The sequence below is a fragment of the Glandiceps talaboti genome, chromosome 14 (assembly GCF_964340395.1).
Source record: "Glandiceps talaboti chromosome 14, keGlaTala1.1, whole genome shotgun sequence".
NCBI classification, from domain to species: Eukaryota; Metazoa; Hemichordata; class Enteropneusta; family Spengelidae; genus Glandiceps; species Glandiceps talaboti.
Genome location: NC_135562.1, coordinates 19,278,188 through 19,303,125, shown reverse-complemented (window position 1 = coordinate 19,303,125; position 24,938 = coordinate 19,278,188). Strand labels below are relative to the sequence as shown.

Genomic DNA, 24,938 nt, shown 5'->3' with positions numbered 1-24,938 from the left:
TTTTGGAAGCCCTTGTAAGTTGTATGACATAGGAGGGATATCAGAAAGACAAAAGATTACATAGTTTGGCCACTTGGAGTGCTATTTCAAAGCAGCTTTTACACTACAAGTGATATGAGGCCAATGATAGCATGGACAGGGGAGTTAAATACATGTACTATAGTCTCATTTGAGATATCTTTTATTACCTAGCATTCCATAAAAATTATGGCATTCTCAATCAGTCAAACGAATTCTACCTTTGTTTCAAACCAACAATTAATTTTTTGAACTAAAAGTGTTGTTGTCGACTGCTTCATGTACTCCTGTGAATTAGGTGTCATTTCCCCTAATCTGCCCTGTAGGATGCCCTCTTGTGACATTTCAATTGAATGTGAGTAACTAGAATATGGCATGTACATGTATGCAGAGAGCAACAGCCTTCAATTCAAGCGGTATGCACTATAGTACTGTCTGAAATATCACTCCAGAGATTTAATTTCAATACATTTCTGACAGTACAAAAATTGCATTTTGACAAGACTGTATTGTCAAATACATTGTAGTCTGAAAACCTCTCTTACAGCTAAAATGGTGTACACTTGTTTCACTCATCATGAGACATGACATTTCTTCATACACACCCTCGGACAACTTATAATGCAAAAAGAAACAGTTACATAGGTACCGTGCACAGTGGGGATGTAGAAGTAGTCAACTTGAAATGTTGATTATCAGTTAGAATATAAACAATTGCAGCCATTAAAATCATCAAGTCCATGTGTAATGTTTTCAATGGACGCCTGTTTTTACTGCACTGTGAAAGAATATCAATGCTTATCAGTGTTCAATGTGATTGGGCAAAGGATCCTGCTGCGTTTGTTGTGTTTCTGTTATTGTTAGTCTAGAGTTGAAGTATGTCTATTTTTATGTCAAAAACATAATGTGGATTGTCCCATGAGTGAAACACCAAGTCTACATCATTTTAGCTATAATAAAGACAGGCATGTACATCAAATCCAAACTTGTTATCATTCATCATTTATCATTCCTCGTTATCAAAATTTAAAAAGATGATACAGAAATGTCTGAAAATAAAGACAAAACTCCACTGAAAGACTAATATCTCTGAAAGTAAGTCGGCCATATTGGATCAAAACATTATATCACAGTATTTTGTTAAAGGGCAGTAAGAGTAAGTAGGTAAAAATTTATCCAAGTTTCAGTCAGTGCACCCAAGGTTTTTACTCAAGTTAATTTTGGTATACTTTGCAAAACCTTAAATTTTACCAGCTTTTTTCATTTACTGGTTAAACTAATAATACTTCAGGAGAACTACTTAATTAATGTTCTAAAACAATCTCATTCAAAGCTGATGTGGGGTACGACTCAATCGTTTTACATACTTGTTTATTGTCATTTGTTTTTCCATTTTGTTGTTCCAGGAGTGAGCATTTGGATAGGCACTCACTCCTGGAATGACAAAATTGAAGAAATAATGTCAAAATATGAAGGAAATAGTTGTATATAAAGTAATTGAGCTGTTACACCTACATCAGATTTTAATCAGATTGGTTTTGAAACTTCTAACTAATCAACACTATTGATTTGTGAAAATAAAGCAATAAAAAAATACACAATTATTGTTAAAGGGACACACTTACTGAGTTTATACATGTAAGTTTCTTTACTTGGGACTTACAGAAGGTAATACAATCTGGATCAAAATATTCTGGTATGTGTAACTAATATTGATGCATGACATTGATAACATTACAGATAATCTTTTGACATTGTTTGTGTGCTTCATCTCCTACATTTTAGTATTTCCATGGATACATTTCAGATGGCTGAATACCACCACAGTCACGGTGTGAGTTCTGCAAATAGCAAGTTATGCTAGAGCCACCAGTCCAGGTTTAAATCCTGCAAATAGCAAGTGATGTTCTAGTATGCTTCTACATATATCCTTGATGCATATAATCCCGAAAAGCATATACACACAGCTTGTGTTCTTTTAAGGTTGTCTTAGGCCGTACTTATGTTATGCCAACTTTAATAATCAATATGAATTCCATACATGTATAAATCTGTGAATATCACATCATGTAGTACATATCCACATTATCTGTATATACTTTGTACGTACACTATATAATGAAATCTGGTGTTCTTCATTCATGTGGAGATATATATTCCATAGTGATACAGTATCTATCCAAGTCACAGCACATATTCACAAAAAGCAATGATATGCCTTGACTAGACTGTTGACAGTCGTTCATGCCTTTTTTGCTACTAAAGTCATCGCCTCACTCTGATCCAGGGCAATACTATAAACTGTATACTAATCAGCGAGTGCCGGAGGCATGAGTTCATGCCTTCGGCAATCACAGTTCCTATCAGTATGCATTAGTATTCAGTGTTGTGGAGCGAGTGACGACTTTCTTTAAAATGAGACGTAGCAAAAAAGGCACGAACAACTGTCGACAGTCTATGCCTTGACTTGCTTTAGTAAGATTTTAGAATCTGTCGTACAGGTATTCCATGTATACTGTGACAGTCCTATGCATGTACTATCCAAATCACAGTGTACAGAAATAGTGAACTGCATTGAACAGAAAGGTGTAAAGACATAAAGCATTGGGTTGACAAATCCACAACCCTATTAATGCATAGAGAAACCAGACAGATTACATGTACATTTAGTACACTACTGGAAGTAGGCATTTAAAGCTGAATTAGCTACACTGTACAGCTGGGATGTTTTTTAAAATGATGATTTACTTGTAATGTTATACACCCTGAACAGTACTTAATCACCTGTGGATAAACATATCAGTGTAGCTTTACACATACAAACGTAACATGGTACATGTACACTAATTCAATCAAATAGATTTTTGGGCCTGCATTCTAAAATCAGCGCCCCAATACAATCACGATATCAACCTATTACTGTACTACTTATAAAATAGATAGATCTCTAATTAACATGTACAACGTGTACATGTACATGTACAAATTACTCATTATTTGGTATTAATACAATCTGACGAGAATACTGTCAACATGGACATTTTCACAACAGACTTATTTTTGCTTGTTTTGCTGGATAATAAAAACACAAAAATATGTAGTGACTAAAATGTCATCTTGTACGTGGACACAATGTACCAGTCTGGTCATTAGTAAGTATTAGTCTTTGGGAACTAATTGAAGACTGTAAAATTGCAAAATATCCCAGTACACATGTAGTGAAAATAAGGTTTACAGTCATATTGTTGGTTGTCAAAAAAAGTATTGTCCCAGTTACAGCTAGTACAGGTTTAATAAATGACAGCAACGTGAGCACAGAATTGTTTCAAGTTTTGTTACTTTTTAGTTGATATAGATTTTTTGTTCTTTTTCTTCATCTTATTCTGTATTCTTAAACTAGCTCCACTAAGTTTAGGATTCCCTTTTTGAAATTTTCCAGTTGGTTTCTCGCTTCGTTTCTTTTCCTTCTTCACTGATCTCTTTATTCGCAACTGTCTCCCTAGGAAAGCTTTGCCATTCAACTTCAAGGCAAACTCGACGGAACTGGAATCCACAAAGAGTACATATCCAAAGCCCTTACCAATTCCAGTTTTACCATCCCGTACTAGTCTCACTGCCTCTATGTCTCCACACTGCTCAAAATATCTTCTAACAGCTTCGTCATCAACTTTGAACGGGATGTTACCGATAAAAATTGATCTTTTGTGATCATGTTTGTTACTATTCGCACACAAGTCCACTCTTATATGGTGACCTTTGACCTCTTTCCCATTCCTTTTCAGTGCTTTCCTTGCAGATTCTTCTTCTTTGAATACCACATATGAGTTCAAATTATTCCGGGAAGGATGGAAGTCCTTCTGAATCATGATCACTTTCTTAGGCAGATTCAGAGTACTAGGGGCCGCTGACCTCAATCTCACACTCTCTATGTCTCCATATTTAGAAAACAATTTTTTGAGTTCACTTTTCGTGATACTTATTGGCAGGTTGCCAACAAAGACAGTTCTCTTGTCTTTTTCTGGATTCTTAGGTTTTGCCTTTCCTTTCTTGTTTTTCTTTCGAATTTGATCAGTTTCATCATCATCAGTTCGCTTTCTTTTCTTTTGTGGCTGCCCCTTGGTGTCAGCATTTCTCAGACCTTCTTCTCTCCGAAGTAAAAGTTTACTATCTTTTCGTTTCTTTCGCCTCGACGATTTTGTTGTGTCATCTTTTGTTGCTTTCTGCAGTTGTTTTTTGTTTGCCTTTTTAAGTGCCTTCCCGTCGCTTCTCTCTCCAGACTTCACATTTCCAACCTTTGGTTTTTGATCAGGCTGTTTGTTCACCAACGATGCTGGTACTGTCTTGATCAACGATTGCTCTGTCGATTGTCCAAACAATTGCTTTAGTTTAGACGATTTTACCGATTTCATTACGCCTTTTGCTTGTTTGTTTGTTACAAGGGTACTCGCAATACCACCTACCCTGTAGTCGGCCAACATGGTCATGGATACTTTCTGCTTCTCAACCAACGTGGGTACGGCAGAAGGTTGTTTGGAGTCCTTTTTCTGCAGTTTACGTTTGCCGAGTTTCTTCTTAACCTTCATATCTTTTGCTGGCTTCATATTTTCTGCACTGGTTTTGACTTCTTGCTCTGCTATCTGAATGATTGGTAAAGGTTATTTACGTAAAATGGCTTTCACAAATTGTTGACACTATGATACCCTCGTGTTCAACTAGACGCAGCCATTTTTTTCCAGGCGCATGGAATACTGCCCTCACAGGTGACCCACATGTCCTTGACATCCCAGACCGGGGGTTGGCGTGATCGATCGTGATTCCTCAACACACGTGCATCGACCGTATCATCGCCGTGTTTTCAGTCATTTGAAACTGCTCTGGTTCCGTCCAATCGACAATGTTGACAGCGTTGGTGTATCTCCAAGCGCTCCGGTATGCTGTACCGGCGTTTGTAATGCTTGGTACTGCCCCGCATTATTTCAGTTTGTACTTGTTACCTTGGAAAATGATCTCGACGATTTTACCGACACGGTGGTTCCATGCTGTGGATGATGTCTTCTATTCCAACTATCAACGACTTGTTGTCTTCTTTTACGAACATTATACGGGCCTAGAGGTAAAATCAATCAATTCGACCTTCATTATTTCGCCGAAGTAAACCTGTTAATGATCTGGTCATGCTTTACGTTTCTTTCAAAATTTTTATTCAAATTAGCTTTAAAAAAGTTTTATCAACTTGTTGCCCTTTTTGGGTCTGGGAATCATTCAGTGTATGGATCAATAACAGATCCATGTTCAGTGTCACTTACAATCGTGATTATTTTTTCATTTGTAATTTCGACGGATCATATTTAGCTCCATCTCAAAATTATATAGGAAAAGGTTGTACAAAGTGTACGAAAAATTATTTTCTGATGCAAGAGTTTGTTCGATCATTAATTGTGTTCTGCTGAACTGTACCATGGAAGGGAGATGTTATCACCACGTACGAGAGACAAACGGGGATGCAGCTCTGTGCACTATTAGAACCCTTGCAGTGCAATCGACCACTAAAAAAATTAGTGTACAGTTATATTAAAGTTGTACAAGTTTTGCTCATACCCCTGATACAAACTCCCTATGTGACTATGTGAATTTTAGGACTTGGTTTCTAGTCATTCTTTGTAATCACCCTAACAATATATAGGACCACTGTGATGTCGGCCAGTACTAATTATGTATAGCCAAGGTACGATATACTATTATGCATAGTATTGGTTAACATAGTAGATAGCAGAAATAGTTGAATATTACATGCCATTGTTGTGTTAATGCTTACACTTTGACCCCGAGGTCAAAGTGTAAACAGTATACACAAGGTCACTCCAATCAGAGTCCAGTATTTTACATGTAAGACATTGAATTATTATCTTCAAATTTGCATAGAGATACAAAGAGTTAAAGGTCTGAGAATTTAACGAGTGTGAAGCTACCATCATATTCATATTCATCTTCACTTTCAAAAGTTGACCTCTACGATCAATGTGAATATGATGATAGCTTACACATTCATCATCAGATTCGAAGTACTTCCGAATGGGGTACGAACATGCGTTCGGCAAATCACATATCCTTCATTGGCAGGTTGAAATCATGTGATTGTAATTACTTTTCACTTGATTTGCCTGAATTTGTTATTTTTGCCAGAGTATCCAATTTGCACCATGAATTATTGTTGTCATGGACCATTATTTTTCACAATCGATTGTGTTGACCAATCCCGATCAAGGGAACTACACACATTGTGATAATTGTGGTCTTGACAACACTATTTTGTGTAAATTTCACCAGTGTAAGTGTTAAGTAGGGTTTCAAAGATAGCGACACTGCGGGGAATCAAAACACACCCAGCCAGGCCGTATTTTATTACATTACTCATACAGGTTTTTTGTACACCCAAATATTGATATTTCATTTTCAAAGATATGGGAAAGGCATACTAAACATTCAAATTAGTTTTTTTATATGACAACAATAATTCATGGTGCAAATTGGATACTCTGGCAAAAATAAGAAGAAAGCATGCAAATCCACGCTAATCAAGTGAAAAGTAACTACAATCACATGATTTCAACCTGCCAATGAAGGATATGTGATTTGCCGAACGCATGTTCGTACCCATTCGGAAGTACTTCGAATCTGATGATGAATGTGTAAGCTATCATATTCACATTGATCGTAGAGGTCAACTTTTGAAAGTGAAGATGAATATGAATATGATGGTAGCTTCACACGTGAATCTAATCACTCTGGGATCAAGATAGTGTAAACATTGGAAGTCCCAGAACTGCAAGTTTATGGAACTGGCTTTCAGAGAGCCACCGTACTGAGGCTATAATTCACCCAATATCCATTCAATAGCTTATCTCGACAATGTATTTTTTTATACAATACTTTTACTTAAATAATAGTTTAGGTCGTGTCTCTTTTAGTAAACCGAAATCTCGATTACCAGAGTTGTATTTGAGTTGGGCAGAATTTCACAACATGCCTACATAAAGATGATAATGGAAACTCTTTTCAGAATGTTTTCAGGTAGATAGACACCTATAACACGTATGCATACATTGTACTTACAGCTGTACTGATTTGATATTCATCGTTTACATGGAAACATCTTTTCATTACTAGGTGGTCTTGTATGGTGATGTTGATGCCCTCAACAAGAAGGAGAGTGTTATTTATATTTGCAACCATCAAAGTACAATAGACTGGATTGTATCCGATATGTTAGCGATACGACAGGGTAGTCTAGGTCATCTCAGATACGTACTCAAAGATGGCCTTAAGTACTTCCCATTGTATGGTCTGTACTTTGCCTGGGTAAGTCTACACTTTGTAATGTTCAGTTAAGTGTGGATATAGATACCAATCAACTGTGAACCTATCAGTGACAATGTATTTATTTTTCAGATCATGTACATGTAGTTGGGGTATTTTTTTTTGATCAGACAACCTACTGTATGATGTATTCACTGAATATTGTTAAAATACCATTAATTAGACACTGTACATGTAAATGTAAATTAGAGATCTAGTTTATCTATAAGTTGTATGGTAATAAGGTAAAATCATGATTCATTGGGAGTGCATGCTGACTTTTTGGTGCTGATGTAATTTGATTGGATTTACTGTACCTTAGTATGTGTACAGCTACACAGTTAGCTTTACCCACAGGTGATTCAACATTAATATATGTACTATATATAATACAGGGTGTATGATATTATGAGCAAGTCATTATATCTAACAAACATGACAGGTTCAAAAAACCATTCCAGTTGCAGCTAGTGCAGCTTTAAATGGGGGGGGGGGGGGGGGGGGTGTTCAGATTTAAGAATAAAGGATCATGGGATAGATTGTGTCATGAGAAAGAGAACAATAAATTTAGCTAACCAAAGACCGAAACTAAACTTCTAGGGATATAGTCCAGGCCTGTACAATTTTCTGGTTGTGTTTTTTCATGCATGTAAGATGAATTCTAGATAATATTGCAATATGTTTTATTAATCACTGGTGAGATCTGTACATATACATGTAGTGTTATATTTAGGTAATCTTGATTTTGTGGGTGCACTGTTTTAAACTAGTCCAGTTGCAGGGAGATGCAGTTTTACGGCATATCCAAGTAATTCAACAATTTTTACCAGTTTTTATTTGTATATCTGTTCTGTTGATCTTCAATGGTTTACGGAAGTAAACTAATCTAACCAATTTAAATATAATATTAGATGAGCTGGTTTGTGTAAGAATATATTTACTGGATAAATGTAGTGTCTGAAGTTGGCCCATCTCCTTTAAAGGGAAACATACCACTCAAGGAAATAATGGTAATTTCATAAACTTGGGGGGGGGGGGGGGGGGGGGGAGAGGAGAGAAAGTCATTTTATGATTTCACATCAGATACATTTCACACAATTACCAAGAAACACCAAATTGAAGCTTTTAGACTATTTCACTTTCCTTGTTCTCATAGTGGCCAACTGTTGCATCATGGGACTTAGTTGACCTACTGAACACTGAATATTGAAGACCATGAATTGAATGTAATACTAATAAACTCCTAATGATCATAAATATTCAGTGTTCATCTAAAACGTATGTATGTCTTTTAAGTCCGATGATGCAAATGTGGGCCACTGTGAGGACAATGAAGATGAAATAGAGTTTTAGTTTGGTGTTTCTTTCTTTGTAAGTGCATGGAATTTACATGATGTGAAATCATGAATTGACTCCTGAACCTAACATTTATGAAAATACCTTTATTTCTTGGAGTGCTGTTCTCCTATAAACATTGTACCATAGCATCAGAATAATTATCATTAATTTTCCTTTTTTTTTCTTAGCATGGTGGTGTTTATGTCAAAAGAAGTGGTAAATTTAAAGGCTACAACTTTTCCAAGAGTTTGCAAAAGTTTCCAAAGCACAATATACCGGTAAGTCAGTCTTCTGAACATTAGATGCATTTTATACACTTATTGCCTGGCTATTAGAGCACTTGTAGATGTCTATTACCTTAAGGGCATTTACGCTATAACTGGTATTTTCCTGACGAAAAATTGCTACATGAGAACACATGGGCAGGGGTGAACAAATCCTTTTGAGGTTCACTAGCCCCCGGGCTAGTAACCATAAAAATTCACTAGCCCAGCTTCAGTTTCCACTAGCCCACAATTTTTATTATCACATGTATCATTCCACTTAGACTATTTATAAATGTGCACGGTATATTACAACTTACAAGGACAGTACAGCATACAAACACACATGACTTACACTGTACAAGTTCCATGAGTTTATCCAGACTTATTGATCAAAATTTATTTCTTAAAGCTTTCCAAAACAATGTTGGTTTCATCTGAATGTTCAGTACGTTTTGGTTTGTGTCCACTCAAATGTCTTTCCCCTAAACAATTTGATAGCCAATGATCTATTGCACTATCTGCATTGAAGTTGGCAAGAGAAGGACCTTCACATACTATTTGTAACTGATCTGCAAGTGCTTCTTGGGTAAGTTGTGTTCTAAGTCTGGTCTTCACATTATTCATATTACTGAACCCCCTTTCACAACTTGCAGTCGAAGGAGAAATAGTGAGGGCAAAATCTATCACTTTCAGTATGTGCAACATACTGCTGGGATTCTGTCTGAGAAGTCCTGCATAAACATCAAGGAGGTCATTTGACCTCAGTGGTCTAATGTACATTTTAAGAAACAACCAATACTTTGCCTATCTTCATCAGTGAACCATGATGCAAGTTGTACATCAACTATCTTATGCATCTCTTCATTTCCATACTGTGTCAGCTCTTCATTGTTGATACAGTACAAGCCGGAACTTGGTCACCCAGCTGGCACGTTGTAGACAAGACGCAGACGCACATTGACGCGTCTTAGAGCCACACCGATTGCGTCCTGTCTCACTGTCTCACGTACTTTATTCATGAATGCAAATTAATTCATCACAAAAGAGAGTAAAAAATGTACGTCTTCATTTACATTGTCTTTTGTGTGGACGTACTTTATTCATGCATGAATGCAAATCAATTCAATTCATCACAAAGGAGAGTACGTCTCTTTAGTTACAATGTCTTTTGTTGTAACGCACTACTGTGCTGACCACATACTGCGAATAAAAAAGAGAAATAGGTACGCCACGGTTGCGAATCTTTAATTTTCTGCTCTCGGTGGATATTTTTGGACCATCGCCTGGCATATTCTGTGATTTTTTCGCGATACTCAATACGTGTTTAAGATCAGGTGACTTTCCGTGTCAGGTGACTTGACGTTCCGGTCACACGTCATTATTGTCCATAGGGGGGGCTCGATCATTGCAATAGGCCCACGGTTGGATATATTTCATCGAGTGCGTAGTCATGACGTGTTCGTGTTTTTGGTTTTCAATTTATTGAAACCTCTACTTTATCGTCAAAAGCAAGTAATGGTGGCAGAAAAGAACAAAATACGACAGAAACTCCATTGGTACACTGACAGCAGAACACAAGCGTTTGCTATACTGTTGGTTATGTATGAAAAGTGGGCAATGTAATATTATCGAAGATGTAGTGAGTGGAGACTACCTGATTAATATGTACGTGTGTGTGTGTGTGTATATATATATATATATATATATATATATATATATATATATAACTCGGTGAGTATCAATCTGCTAAGACAGTGCTCTATACCACAGTCGCAGAGCGCAATAGTTTTGGTAGTACTGGAACTCTTTCTTGGTTGTAACTCGGAGTTTCACGCATTGCGCGATCATCAGACAACTGTTGTCTGATGATCGCGCAATGCGTGAAACTCCGAGTTACAACCAAGAAAGCGTTCCAGTACTACCAAAACAATATATATATATATATATATATATATATAATCAACATAATATAATATATAATCAACATAACCTACGTTCTCTAATAATCAAATACTCATACACTGGATGCACTTTCAAATTTCTTTATTATAATTACCCTTCCCACCAAGAAAACAATGTGAACAGTAGTAAAACAATCTAACAATTAATCTAAATAATCTACAGCTACAGAAATCGACAATAAATAAAAAAAAGTAAAAATGCAGAAAATACACAGTCGTTAAAACACATTACACTGACAGAACTTAGTACACTGTCTATTGAAATACTTCACATGGCTATACTCTCCTTTCGGAATTCATCCCGGAGCGCCTTATCGATACAATGAATACAATTCGCCAATGCAACATCTTGAGTAGAAAGGGGAATTTGATGGGGGTATCTCGCGAACGTCAAGTTCCTTACATGCCGCAATCTTGTTGGGCTTAATGACCGTTTAGTTGAAGTGGTCCCACTGTATACTTTCCCTCGGCAATTTCGCCCTAATCTCTCTTCCTTTTTATACATGGCAAAGACAAGATTTTTGGCGAAATTTCCAAGAGAACAGCTCTCCTTGACGATCTTTGAAATGCTGTCTTCCACATTAGCCAGCTCGTTGATGTGTTGAGACATTGACTGCTGCGGCATATGTCTGTGAAAAGCTGCTACTGCTAATGAACTGTTCGGCAACGAAGCTTGTTGTTGTCTTGGGTCTGGAAGTTGTTGACGTTGTTGATGTCTCTGAAGGGTTGTGCATGTATGGTATTCTAGCTGTTGGACAGGTCGAAGTAGCTGTTGTTGATCAGGTATTTGTCGTGGGGCAGCGGGTACCGAATGGAGATAATCTAAGTTGAGTGGCTGTGGTATTTCTATTCTGGAGCGTTGTGTGGGTGACAATTGTGGTACTGGTGGGAGTGGTGGTGGTGATGGCGATTCTGCTTGTGTCCCTCTGGCATTGAGTCGTTGTGGCATTTCTTCTTGTTGTTTGGGTGACAATGCTGGTACTGGTGGGAGTGGTGGTGGCGATTCTGGTTCTGGGCGATCTCTGGGTGGTGCCCCTCTGATAATGCTTATTACTTCCTTGAGCTCGATGATATCTTGCTCCATTTTTGATAAATCTGCTACTTTCTTATTGAGCTTCTTTATTTCCACTTCCATCATTTCAATTTTTTCTGTGCATTGGCATGTTCCCTCTTTAGCATTTTCACAATATCCCGCCAATTCTTTCTGTAGGTCCTCCAGTCTTGGGCCCAACACTGCAGCCGTTTCTCTGGGTATGACCCCAGGGGTGAAATGTGTTAGGACCTCGCCGTCTGGATCTAGACCCCCACCTTTGCCGCTTCCTACAATGTGTATCTATGTAAAAGAAAAGGCGGCATTAAAATTTGTCCAAATGTGTTATTGTCTTTATAATGTGATAAATACATAATCCCACGGCAATTTTCTTTTGGAACACACTACTCTGCCAAAAACAGTTGTATAATGATGTAAAACTAAGAAAAATATCGTGGGATTATATATTATTTAGTCGTAGGCCATTTGTGAAAATCTAGCACAGCCAGCACACTCAATGGTTCTGTTTTTAAGTTACTGAATCTCTGTTCAATGTACCTAACTGTATTGTCTATGATGGTTCTAGTGTCACTGTCCGTTGTGAAGTCTACAGGAGCTGGTTTTCTTCCTGTGAGGGAAATATCTCCAAACTTAATGTTGGAGGAATCATAAAGGTCATTGAATTCCTTCATGTATTTCCCTGGTGTATTTCTTAATGCACTTAATGTTATCAGAGTGCATTCTATATGATCTTGTAATTCCATTACAAGGAGACCCTCCTGCTGGAATGCCCTGGAAATGTTATCAGAGTGCATTCTATATGATCTGGTAATTCCATTACAAGGAGACCCTCCTCCTGGAATGCCCTGGACAAAGTAGCAAGTATTGGCAAATAGTCCAGCATGAAATACAAATGTTTGATGAACCGACAGATGTGACCTCCCTGTAGTATCCGCTGGCTTGGTCTGCTTTGGTGTGTTGTAAATGTGTAACAACAGCTGGTAAATTTGTTTTCAGTACTCTCACAGCTCTGTCTTTGCTAGCAAGCCATCTAACTTGCTTAACACCGGAAAGTGTGCTGTACACTGCTCTAGGATGGAACATATTGCAGTTAATTCTCTGCGTCGCTTTGGAGAATAGTGGTAGAAGTTATATATTCCTTTAATAGTCTCTTCAAATTTTGACATGCATTTGACAGACTTATTGGCATCAAGTGCTGCTAGTTCAAGTTTATGTGCAACACAATGCATCACAACCACTTCAGGAATTATATCCCTTATTTTCTTGGCCACTCCTGACTTCACTCCCATCATGACTGCAGCCCCATCAAAGTCAACACCCACTAACATCGGCCCTTCTTTATTTTCTTCATGTTTTAAGTCCTCAAAGTTTAGGTTCACTGTCTGTAGTCCAGACTGTAGTGCTTGAAACACACCACTTGAATCAGCACTTGCCAGTGGAATGATACTAACCTCTCTTGTTTTGGGAACACATTCTACTGGGTTTACATACCGCAAATACACTATTTCCTGTTCAATAACAATCGCATCGGTACTACCATCCCCCAAAACACTCAGGAATCTGGCAGCATTTACCTCATCATTTATTTCATTTCGGATGACCTGAACAAGTGATGAAAGAAACCTTCGACAGGCAACCCTTTTGAGATAGTTTTCACCGAGTTGTACACTGTTCTTCAGTTGTATACTACATATGAACTCATAGTCAGTGAATGGTCGTCCAGCCTTTAAAACAGCATATGCTGTATTGAACAGCATGGTGAGTGACTTCCGCCGGTGGTTGTCGACTTTTTCTACTGCTCGGACGATTGGTGCATCTTTTTTCTAAATGGTTGTCACTGATCCAGTACTCTTGAGTATGCAAATTTGGTGTGATTTTGTTCTTTCATGTGATTTCATGGACTCAACTCGCCAATTTGTCGATCCTGTGTACAATGATGATGATTTATCAGCATACGTAGGATTACTGCGACACGATTGACAGAACATATGATCACTCTCAGCATCGTATTCAAGCCAAGGCCAAAGTTTTTTCCAGTGTTCTTTAAAATGTCTCGATCTTTTCTGTTCGTCATATTTCTGGTCTTTAGTCAAATACTTCAATTGCTCACCTGATTTCATTCATTTATTTGGTAAATCTCCTTCAATCGGCTCATTGCTGCTACTGCTGGCAATTGTGGTATCATTACTCGAACCGTCCGATTTACTTGATTTATCACCAGGCTCATTAGGTACACTGTGACCAGTCTTTGTGAAACCAAATTTAAATAATCCGAAGGACATTATAGCCTTTGGACTCCCAGTGCACGTGCTGACCTAGTTCCATACACGTAACACGGCTCGAAATTAACGGTAGCCCCGTGTCATTTGGCTACCAAATGTTGACACGGGGCTACTGCTTTTCGTATTTGGTAGCCCACTTGGGCTACCGACGTAAACAGTAAGCTGACATGTCAGGCCTTCGTCGTGTCGCTAATATAACCAACACAATACGTTCCCGCTGAACATCGAACGTCAACGCGTCTTACCAATGTGTACGTACGTGGTCTTAAAAATTATATAAAATGTAACAAAATTGTCAACAATACAACCATGGCAACACAGTCCATGACCTACCACACACATGCACGGCCGCGTGTGTGTTGTACGGACGAACATACCAGCTGATTACTAGCACGCGTTCACTGTGACAACGTAACTTGCATGAAATGTAACAATAAGTTTTTAATAAAAGTTGCTACATTCAGTGTTCATGTTTGATAAAATTGCGCCTATTTATCACAGCCGTACAGGCCCGCCGCTAATATCAAAACTGACGTTTCGTCTGGCACAATGAGTCTCTTAAATTACTTTCGAAAAAAATCAACAACAACCTCATCACCGGATGAGCAGTCGCCCGAAAAGACTGCTGATGGGCTATCAAACGAAAGTCCACAGAAAAAAACTGAAAACGAGTTGCACGAGAAAATTTCAACAATCTTGGATGAGGGGACGGGAGGACTGGCTGAAATACGATAACGAAAAAGATGCCATGTTCTGCACGATCTGCCCTGTCGGGACATCCGCTTTTACCAACCAAGTCGGGTGTGTTAACTTTCACCTTGACCCTTTAAAGAAGCACGAAGTGAGTAGTTTGCATGCCAGATCTGTTGCACGACGTAAGGTGGAAATGAGTGCAAATCCTCGTCCTCTAGTTTCGTCACTTTTGAACATCGATCGAGCACAGTTTGATCGTCTTCAAATTTTATTTCGTACGGCCTACTACATCGCGAAACATGAGAAGCCGTTCACAGATTTTCCTGGACTGTTAACACTACAAGAACTAAATAACGTGACAGTAGGAAATATGTATCGTAATGACAAGCAAGCGGCTTACTTTATTGATATCATCGCAGAAGCTATTCGCCTCGAAACTGTTCGTGCAATAGAGGGTAGTAGTTTCTATTCAGTTTTGAACGATTCTTCTACGGACCGCTCCGTTGTTGAGGAAGAGATCGTGTATGTTAGAATTCTGGAAGATTATCGTCCCGTAACTAAGTTCCTAAGTTTGCAAGCCATGCCTCGTGGAACTGCAGAAGCAATAACAAATGCCATTGACAGGGGATTTCAGACAGAACTTGGTATGAACGAAAATCAATGGAAAGAGAAACTAATCGGTATGGCTTCAGATGGTGCAGCGGTTATGATAGGTACGCGTTCAGGCGTCATGACTCGGGTTCGGAGAGACGTACCTCATCTCGTAAGTGTCCACTGTACCGCACATAGACTGGAGCTCTGTCTGAAGTCATCGTTGAAACAGTCGCGTGGGTTTGCAGATATTGAGGACTTTTTACTTAACATCTACAAATTTTATAATAACTCGCCCCGCAATCTCACTTCATTGAGAGAGGCCGGTCAGGCACACCAAATCGTCACATTGAAACCCACTAATGTATTGGGGACACGATGGGTTGATCACCATAAACGAGCACTGGAAGCTGTCGATCACAACTGGTTGCCAATGGTTACTCACCTACAAGACGTTACCACACCAGGCAGTGATCATACTGAGGACACTAAAAATAAGGCTAGAGGCTTCCTCGCGAAATTGACCGATAAGAATTTTCTCAAGTCCATATTTATTCAATTAGACATATATCGAATTTTAAGTCGCTTGTCATTACTATTTCAGAAGAACGACACGTCCATTGAAACTGTGAAATACGGTTTGAAGGTGTGTAGAGATAACCTCATTCTACTTCGAGATGAACCAGGGCCATCCGAAACCATGTATTATCAATCTCTACAGGCCAATTCTTTTCGTGGCGTTGATTTAAATGTACGTCGAATACGCCATAATAATCACGCCGATCCCGATGACAACAAACGTGTTTTAATAAATACATGCATAGATGAAGTAAACAGCCGATTTCGTTCTTTTCGTGAGAACCCTATCCTAGCTGCAGCAAACGTCTTCGATCCGACAAATTGGCCACAAGACCAAAATGAGCTCCGCCTGTATGGGCGTGATGACATAACTACGCTTGTCAGACACTTCCGCGATATATTAGCTCGACGGACAGAATTTAATGCTGGCGAAGTGCTCGGTGAGTGGACAGGCCTTAAAACTGTTGTGATCGATACATTGGCAGTCAATCCTACGTTGAAATTCCTAGATATTTGGCAACTTATCCTTCGCCAAGAACTGGCAGAATACAGCAATGTTCTATCACTACTCAAAGTGGTATTACTAATACCTATTCACACCAGTGAATGCGAAAGGGGTTTTTCGCTAATGGGTCGTATCAAGACGGATTGGAGAGCGGCGTTAAACACGCAGACGATGTGTCAGTTAATGAGAATCGTGCTCCACAGACCTACAATGGAGGATTTTGATCCTAGGAATGCAATCGAAATGTGGTATAATCGAGGTCAGCGTATGCGTCGTCCAGACATACAGCCGTACGGACAACGGCATCAAGACAATGTTTAAATACTCACTGACCTTCACAGCAGTGTATTGTTGCTTTGCACATTTATTGTTGGATATGTACTGCATTGGTTGATTGTTGGACATAATTATTGCCTTGGTGTTCGAATTTGTATGTACCGACGAGGGGATAATCATAAAATGTCATTCAGTGTTTCATGTAAGCATAAAATATTGCCTATTTTCTTGTTTCACAACATAGTATTACTAGTACGCAAAAATAATTCGTGCACGTTCCTAGAGCTAATTGCCCTCTTCGGTTGCAACATTCTTTCTAAAATGTGTACGGACAATCACACATATTGCGTACTCGGTGGGACTACAGTAATACCGGATTTGACCTTCTGACCTGAGAACATAGTTATTGCGCTTTCAGTTTGTGGTCGTTCATTCGTAAAATGAGAAAAAAATTTGTTTCTTTTTTAAACAAATAAATGTTCTTTTTAATTTTTCTTCAAATTGAGTACAATGTACGCATAGGTAAAAAAAATGAATACACTGATACAAATTTCAAATATTTGCGTACTATAAAAAAAAAAAAAAAAAATCTAAGTACAGTAAGATCATTAGATGTGATCTTTCCATAACACTTTAGTCATTCTGTGCTAATATGTTTTAAATCGCCGTAATATCGTGTGTAGTCAACATAAGTCAGGCAAAATAAAGTGAAATGGAAAAATATGTACGTTCTTTACTCGTTGTGTGTGTGTGTGTGTGTGTGTGTGTGTGTGTGTGTGTGTGAACGAACTGTCTTGCTTGTTCAACTGCAGGACGCGATGTGTTTGACGTCTACATCGCTACATATTATTCTCTCATGAATATTTATATTTGACAACGATGTTATGACGTCACACCCTGGACGCACCATGTGCTGCGATGTCAGCTAATTCAGATACTTCCGGGGTACATTTCGTGATAACAATTCCACAAACATTGATGAAAAAACATGCGTTTTAATCCGTGAAGCACTTCCTTACGTTGTTAGTACTTGACACGAAGTTGTTGGTTACTGACAGCAGGACCCGTTCACCCATTTTCGGTACGATGTCAATTTTGTCATTTCCATAATGCTCGGCTCGAGTGGTGATGGAATCATAGCCGAAGTCGATGCGTTCATTCACATTTCGGATTTTAATGTAAAACATTTTAGGAAATGCATGGTTTCAAATGAACGAATATACAGACTGGGAATTACGAAACTCGAATTTCATGCAACGACAATCAGTACGTAATAGATGAGGCTGATGGTATATGACATCGAAACACGGTCTTTTGATGGACTGGTGTAAAATGGTCAAGCAGTCAAGTAGATGAATGGTCATGGTGTGTTCATAGTTTATGCCATATGAGTAATCATAGATACTTGAGACGTTTGTCCTATCATTACAACAGAAATTCGTAACTTTATTATCAACCATTTTTACATTGTTAAACAGACATTATAGTCCACATTCAGTGTTGGTAAACCACTGTTGTATGATAACTATGTACACAAATATATGGGGCTACCAGTGAAGGTCATGGGGCTACTGACCTTTATGAATGGTAGCCCACAGGGGCTACCAGGGAGAAAAGTTAATTTCGAGCCCTGTAACACAAGTCGATATATGTATTCAAAGACATGTATTACCCCATCTTGAATGGGCAGTCACATGCTATCAATTACCTAGCAATAGAGAGACCCCTCTAGGGAACATTGCTCAATGACGTTACGTTAAGTCACCTGATTTCAGGTCACTTTCAAAAGGTCACAATCACTGTTACGTTGTTCCGCACCGTGTGAAATTTTTTATCAACCAAATATACTAGTCCGTCGGACTAGTGGGTATGAAAATTTACTTGTCCGGGCATAAAACTACTAGTCCCTGAGCTCGGGCTAGTGGATTTGTTCACCTCTGATGTGATGGGGTAATAATAATATGATGTCTGCTGTATGCTCTTGCCCAAAAAAGGCCAGGCAATAAGTGTTTATAATATTCTTTCCATATTCATCCACTTAATGCATATTTTGATATTCTCCCATCTGGGCGAAGATATCGTTGTCTTAAATGCTCCGAAGTGGTATAAATCAACACTGCACCTCTAGTCAAACTCTATTCTCTATCTCTGAACTGCTTTGGGTAATTTTTATTCAATACCACAACCACAACTTAGGCAGGCGCCAAAGTAAAGAAGCTATTCTTTGAGGTGCTGTGTCCGTCATGAAATATAAATCTATGCAACTCACTGAGTTGGTTCTAATCACATGAGGATGCTATTGATGTCATCTCCAGAGAGAAACTAAAAATTTGAGTCAGTTTTCTGGCCAAAGATTCTTAAAAAGGAAAGATGTTAGAAAAATGTAGGCAGGTAGGTAGGGGAGAGGCAGGAGCCCAGACTCCCCATATGACTGGACTCTAGGTAAAAAAAATACACCTCTTAACCAATTTCCTTTCTTCTCTTGTAGCTGTGGTTAGTTATATTTCCAGAAGGTACCAGGTATAACCCTGAATTACAAGGTGTTATTGAAAAAAGTCAAGGCTTTGCATACATGAATGGTAGGTAACAGATAAGAAATTCATGTTCCCAGGCTGAAATGAGAAACTGATAGGTTTATGTGGATATTTGTCTGTGGTGTTCTCTGTTCTTCAATACATGTATATAGAGACTGACAGTGCACATACACATAAAATGTTCACTGTGAACACAAATAAACAGTTCTGTATTTGAATCTCCCTTGTTTCACCTAACAGTGATGTTGATTTGTGTTCAAAGTGGGATAAAATGTATCATTTTATATATTTGGATCAACTTCTTATACCTGAATAAATGGTTTCTTAAGTTGAACTCAATACACAATTTGACATCACTGTGCAGCTTTTCTGTTTAATACAAGTACACAGAAACCAACAAAAAACTGCATATGTCACACTTCAATAGCATGATTGCACATTTTTGTGACATTTAATCTGAATGAAATAAACCATTTAAATATATTGCAACCCCATGCAGACATTTGGGTGCAAATTATTTTCTTAGTATCAAACACCTGATGAAGGTTGTGTAAAATGTCCTCTGTGGTGTTCATTTGATGTCTGTATGGTGGCATGTGTAGTTCATTTCACTTAGACAAAATGTAGCAAGAAACTGTACTCATTAAATTTTGCTATCTTAAAGTGTAGCATGTACAGTTTCTTATTGGTTTCTGCGTGGTTGTATCAAATTGAAAAGCTGCACGGTAATGTGAAATTGACTGTCACTTTGTTTCATTTCCTATCAGGTTTGACAGTACTTAACCATGTTCTCACACCAAGAGCAAAAGCTACAGTAGCAAGTTTAAAGCAACTGAGAAACCATATAGATGCTATATATGACTGTACAATTGCATATGAATGGAAAAATGAAGATTATGTTAGGAAATCAGGACCTGGAATGACTGGTAAGATTTAAGAAAGAGAAATATTTTATAGTAAAGTTTTCATTTTTATTCAATTTTTATATTTCTGTATATATGTATGTACATTTCAGTATAGTTCAGTACATGTCAGAAATGATAATCTGTGTTGATGTCAACTCTTTCTTATCCAGATCAGGCTTAGAACCTTTGTTAGATTGATCTTGGCTACAAAAATGCCCTCACAACACATTTTTGAGAATGTGAATTCAATAATTTATTTTAACATAGCAAAGTTTTGGCTAGATGTAGGTGTAAGTTTTCACTGGGGCTGGATTTTAAATCTACCCACAGTGGAAAATGACATTAGTACCATTTGCACATGAGGTGCATATCAATGAATTGGCCTTACAAGCCAGAATCTGCCTATCATCACTTAGATGAAACTGAGTTTGTTTATTTACAATAGTCTGGCCCCATTCTACTTTCATTTTTATCCATATGTAGTTGAGTCAGATTTTGACTATTTAGTATATTGTGTCTGTTAATGTTATGTATTGTATTTCATTGTTCTTTTTGGACCTCTGTGTGATATTTTATGTGTGAGGACCACAGTGGAAATAAGTTGTTAAACCTTTTTTTGTGTCATCATCGGCAAAGGTATTCAGTGATGCATCTGTTTTGTCTTCCTTACCAATGTGATAGTTGTATTGTACATATATCCGTTTTTGTTTGAGGTTTTCTGAATTTTTTTTGGCCAAATAAAATAAAATAAAATAAAATCACATTAAGGAATAATTTCTGATTGAATCAAACATAATTGCAGTAAGACATGGTTGTACTTATTCAGTTGAGCAATTGCTTGCAGTGTAATATTCGGTTAAAACCATTTGAAAACTGAACCATACATGTAGTTCACAGTCATTGTGTGTGTTGAAAAAATAATTCAAAGGTTCTGCTAATCTGTATCATGGTTTTGTTCCTACAGACTTTTCAACTGGCTCTTGTCTTGTCCATATATGGAAAGTAAACTCATTCTCACCCAAATTGTGTTTTGATTTCTACAGACTTTTTGATTGGCTGCTGCCCAAAGGTTCATGTCCATATAAGGAGAGTTGATATTAAGGATGTACCAGATGATGTAGATGACTGTGAAAAATGGCTACAGGAAGCATTTGAAGAAAAAGATATGTAAGTGATTACTGATAAAACTAGTCTAGAAGGAGAAGGAAGATAGAATCTTTGAAATCTCAACAACTTATCCATGTTGTCAATTTAAAGGGTACACCACTCGAGGAAATAGACTTCAGGGGTGAACAATCATTTTGTGCACTAGTGGTCCCCGGACAAATGCCTTAACAAATACAGTGGTCCTACTGAAAGAATTGGTGATCCCAGGTCCCACTAATGTGAAACATTAAATTTTACCTATGAATCTGTATATTTAGACGACTTTTTAACATAGTTATTAACAGTAAGGTACTGGTCCAACGGACCAGAGAAGCTAAAATTTGTGTGGGCCGCCCAAAAGAAACAATAGTCCTGGACCCAGGACCAGTGGATTTGTTCACCCCTGGATTCATAGAGACATCAACAATGGGTTCTGGAGTCATTCCGTGATTTTACATCACTTACAGTTACTTGCGATTCAGAGATCCATCAATTCATCTTATAGGGTATCTTTGTTAATGACCAGTGCATGATGGGAGTCAGCAGAATTAATATATTCATGGTGGCACCATGAATGTTCAGGAGTCCTGAGTGCTTATTCTCTCGGTGTAAAACATCACTCACTTTCCAGAACCCGTAGTATATGAAAACACCTTGATTTCCTGGAGTATCATTCCCCTTTGAAAGGGGAAGGATACTTTGGGAAGTCACATTGTTTAATAAAAACTTGGATGTTAATGAGATGAATGTGTAGGTTACTTTCACTTATCTGTACAAAGTTGGAATTGATCTGAACTGAAGCGGAAGTGATGTATGATACTAGTTAGGCAACTTCTGTTATATTGATACATTACATGTAATAATAATAACAGAAGCTGTTGACTTTATGTTTAATGGAAGTTGCTGAGAAAGCCTTGTGTCATTCTCACCTTAACTCACATCTATGACAACTCCAATTTTGCAAGGGAATGGAACCAATGAATTTGATCACTTTTAATATCCTGAATTTGAAAGGTATCCTTCCCATTTATTGAAAATATATGTAAACGCTGCTTGGACTGGAATAAGACAAAAAACTGACTTCATTAATTTAACTTTGTATTGCACCGAAATTTTCAATTAGCCCACCAAAGCTTTTTGCCAGGTATCCACCATGGCTTCGTCAGTGTTTTCTGAAGTTACGACACATGCGTCAACATTCATATTCACATTGTCCAAAATTCGTGGAAGTTGGTAACATCCCCCAGCATGGTTCATAGTTTCATCTGTTTTACAGTCAGAATATGAGTTTTGTTCCTTAATATACATAAGGACCATCCAGGTCATTCATTGGAACCTGACAATGTAACAATTTTGGATCGCGAGTTTAGGAGAGGGATTAAGGAAGCGATTCACATTTGGACTTTAAAACCATCTATGAACCGTGATGGGGATGTTATCAACTTCTGAGAATTTGGAAAATTGTCTGAAGTCACGCCAGAAAACAGTGTCATCGTTGATACCTGGCGAAAGCTTTGGTGAGCTAATTGAAAAGTTCTGTGCAATACAAAGTTAAATTCATGAACTTAGACTGAACGTTAGCATAGATGAGCTTACACCATACTAAGTAGAAACTTGTTGAGAGAAAACATTTTCACTTCAACAAAATTAAAAAATAAATTCTAAAAGCCAAATCCTCATATAACTGAAAGTGTAGGAAATCTATGATTTATCAGCAATTACTTTTATCATTAGATTTCCAACACTTTCAGTACATGTAGTGTGAGTATTTTGCTCTCAGAAAGGTTACTCCAGAAATGTTAGCTATTTTGAACTTTGTTGAACCGAGAACTTTTCATCTGAACAAGTTTTTACCCTTCTCCTTTACGTCTTTTTTGACATATGAAAATACCATTCTCTTTTGAAATTAATCTCATTTACAGTAAAACCTTTAAAATGAAAAGAGAAAATGTTTTTTTCTTCATTTTTTCACAATTGTAGATTGATGGAAGATTTCTACAGTACAGATGTCAGTGTCAGGGGTCGTTTCCCTGGTAATGCTAAGAAGTCACCACTTAGTCTATGGCATACAGTACCATCATTTCTGTTCTTCACTGCATTATTCACACCAATCTTAATAACAGAGAAAGGAAGATCCTTTTATTGGAAGAGTGCTGTCTGTGGAACACTTGGTGGTTGTCTGTGGATGGCTATAACAACGTGAATACCTTTTAATTACTGTACTGTGTTCAGGCAACAAATTCACCTTTCAAGGTATTAGAAACACAGTGATTTCCAAGGTCTAGTGAACTCTGCATTGTGTGTAGGACACATTTTGGATGGCAATAACAACATCGTGATGGGGGCAAAGTCACATTTCATGACATGGTATGAGACATATGGTGGTTTCCAGTATCAAGTGAACACGGTGTTGTGTACATGTATATTTTGACAGGAAATTGTCAGCTCTAATTTACTGAAAATATTATGTGATTTCTGTTGATTGAATGGCAATTAAATTTACTGATAGCTGGCTGATACTTTGATCTTCTAATGTGTACCACTTATGTTTAGATCAAATCAAATGTACATAATATACTGTTACCTCAACTCCTGTTATCACAATGAAAATGCGCACAATACAGTGTTCACTGGACCCCCAGCAGTCACAGTGAAATGAAGCAATTCATTTTTCACTGGACCCCAGTAGTCACACACAGTCAAATATCATTGCTGAATGGTCACCCAAATCATATCCTTGATTTCGCATGCATCACAAATATAGCATTTTCTACAGAGTAGATCTGTGAGTGTAGTGACAAAATTATAGTTAAAAACATATAAAAATGATTGGTTCTAATTCAATGTACATTGATTGTCATAATTACCTTGCCATTGAACTGTCTTCCATGTATGTATTTTATCTAATTCAAAGTGTGATATCATATATGAAAATAATCTAACTTTTTAAGACAATGGGATCTCAGTAATTGTTCATTATTTAATTTTTGTATGTATGTATGTATGTATGTATGTATGTATGTATGTATGTATGTATGTATGTATGTATGTGTATGTATGTATGTATGTATGTATTTATGTATGTATGTATGTATGTATGTATGTATGTATGTATGTATGTATGTGTGTCCGTCCGTCCGTCCATCCATCTGTCTGTCTGTATGTATGTATGTATGTATGTATGTATGTATGTATGTATGTATGTGTGTGTGTATGTATGTATGCATGTATGTATGTATGTATGTATGTATGTATGTATGCATGTACAAATGTATGTATTCAATTAATTGTCTACCCTTTCACTAAAGTTTTTAGTTGGTTCAGATAAACCTCAAATGATGCACTGACTATCTACAAGCTAAAATAGATTCTTTGTATAGCAAGCAAGTTATAACTACAATGCAATTTCTAGGCATCAATAGATCAATGATCTTCCG

At 37.6% G+C, this 24,938-nt stretch overlaps 3 protein-coding genes across 3 annotated transcripts; 2 read left to right on the top strand and 1 right to left on the bottom strand.

Annotated features, from left to right (window-relative positions):
• Positions 1–3,353: 3,353 nt before the first annotated feature.
• Positions 3,354–4,619, bottom strand: LOC144445386 (uncharacterized). The gene has a single exon (XM_078134924.1). The coding sequence runs from the start codon at positions 4,617–4,619 to the stop codon at positions 3,354–3,356; it is 1,266 nt and encodes a 421-aa protein (XP_077991050.1).
• A 293-nt stretch (positions 4,620–4,912) lies between these two features.
• LOC144445987 (1-acyl-sn-glycerol-3-phosphate acyltransferase epsilon-like) lies at positions 4,913–23,812 on the top strand. Its single transcript, XM_078135650.1, has 7 exons — positions 4,913–5,131; positions 7,186–7,377; positions 8,901–8,990; positions 19,405–19,495; positions 20,218–20,376; positions 21,399–21,522; positions 23,482–23,812. Exons 1-7 carry the CDS (start codon positions 4,913–4,915, stop codon positions 23,702–23,704), a joined length of 1,098 nt encoding a protein of 365 aa, XP_077991776.1. The 3' UTR covers positions 23,705–23,812.
• LOC144445764 (zinc finger protein 862-like) lies at positions 15,159–16,961 on the top strand. Its single transcript, XM_078135404.1, has one exon. The coding sequence runs from the start codon at positions 15,159–15,161 to the stop codon at positions 16,959–16,961; it is 1,803 nt and encodes a 600-aa protein (XP_077991530.1).
• Positions 23,813–24,938: the final 1,126 nt, after the last annotated feature.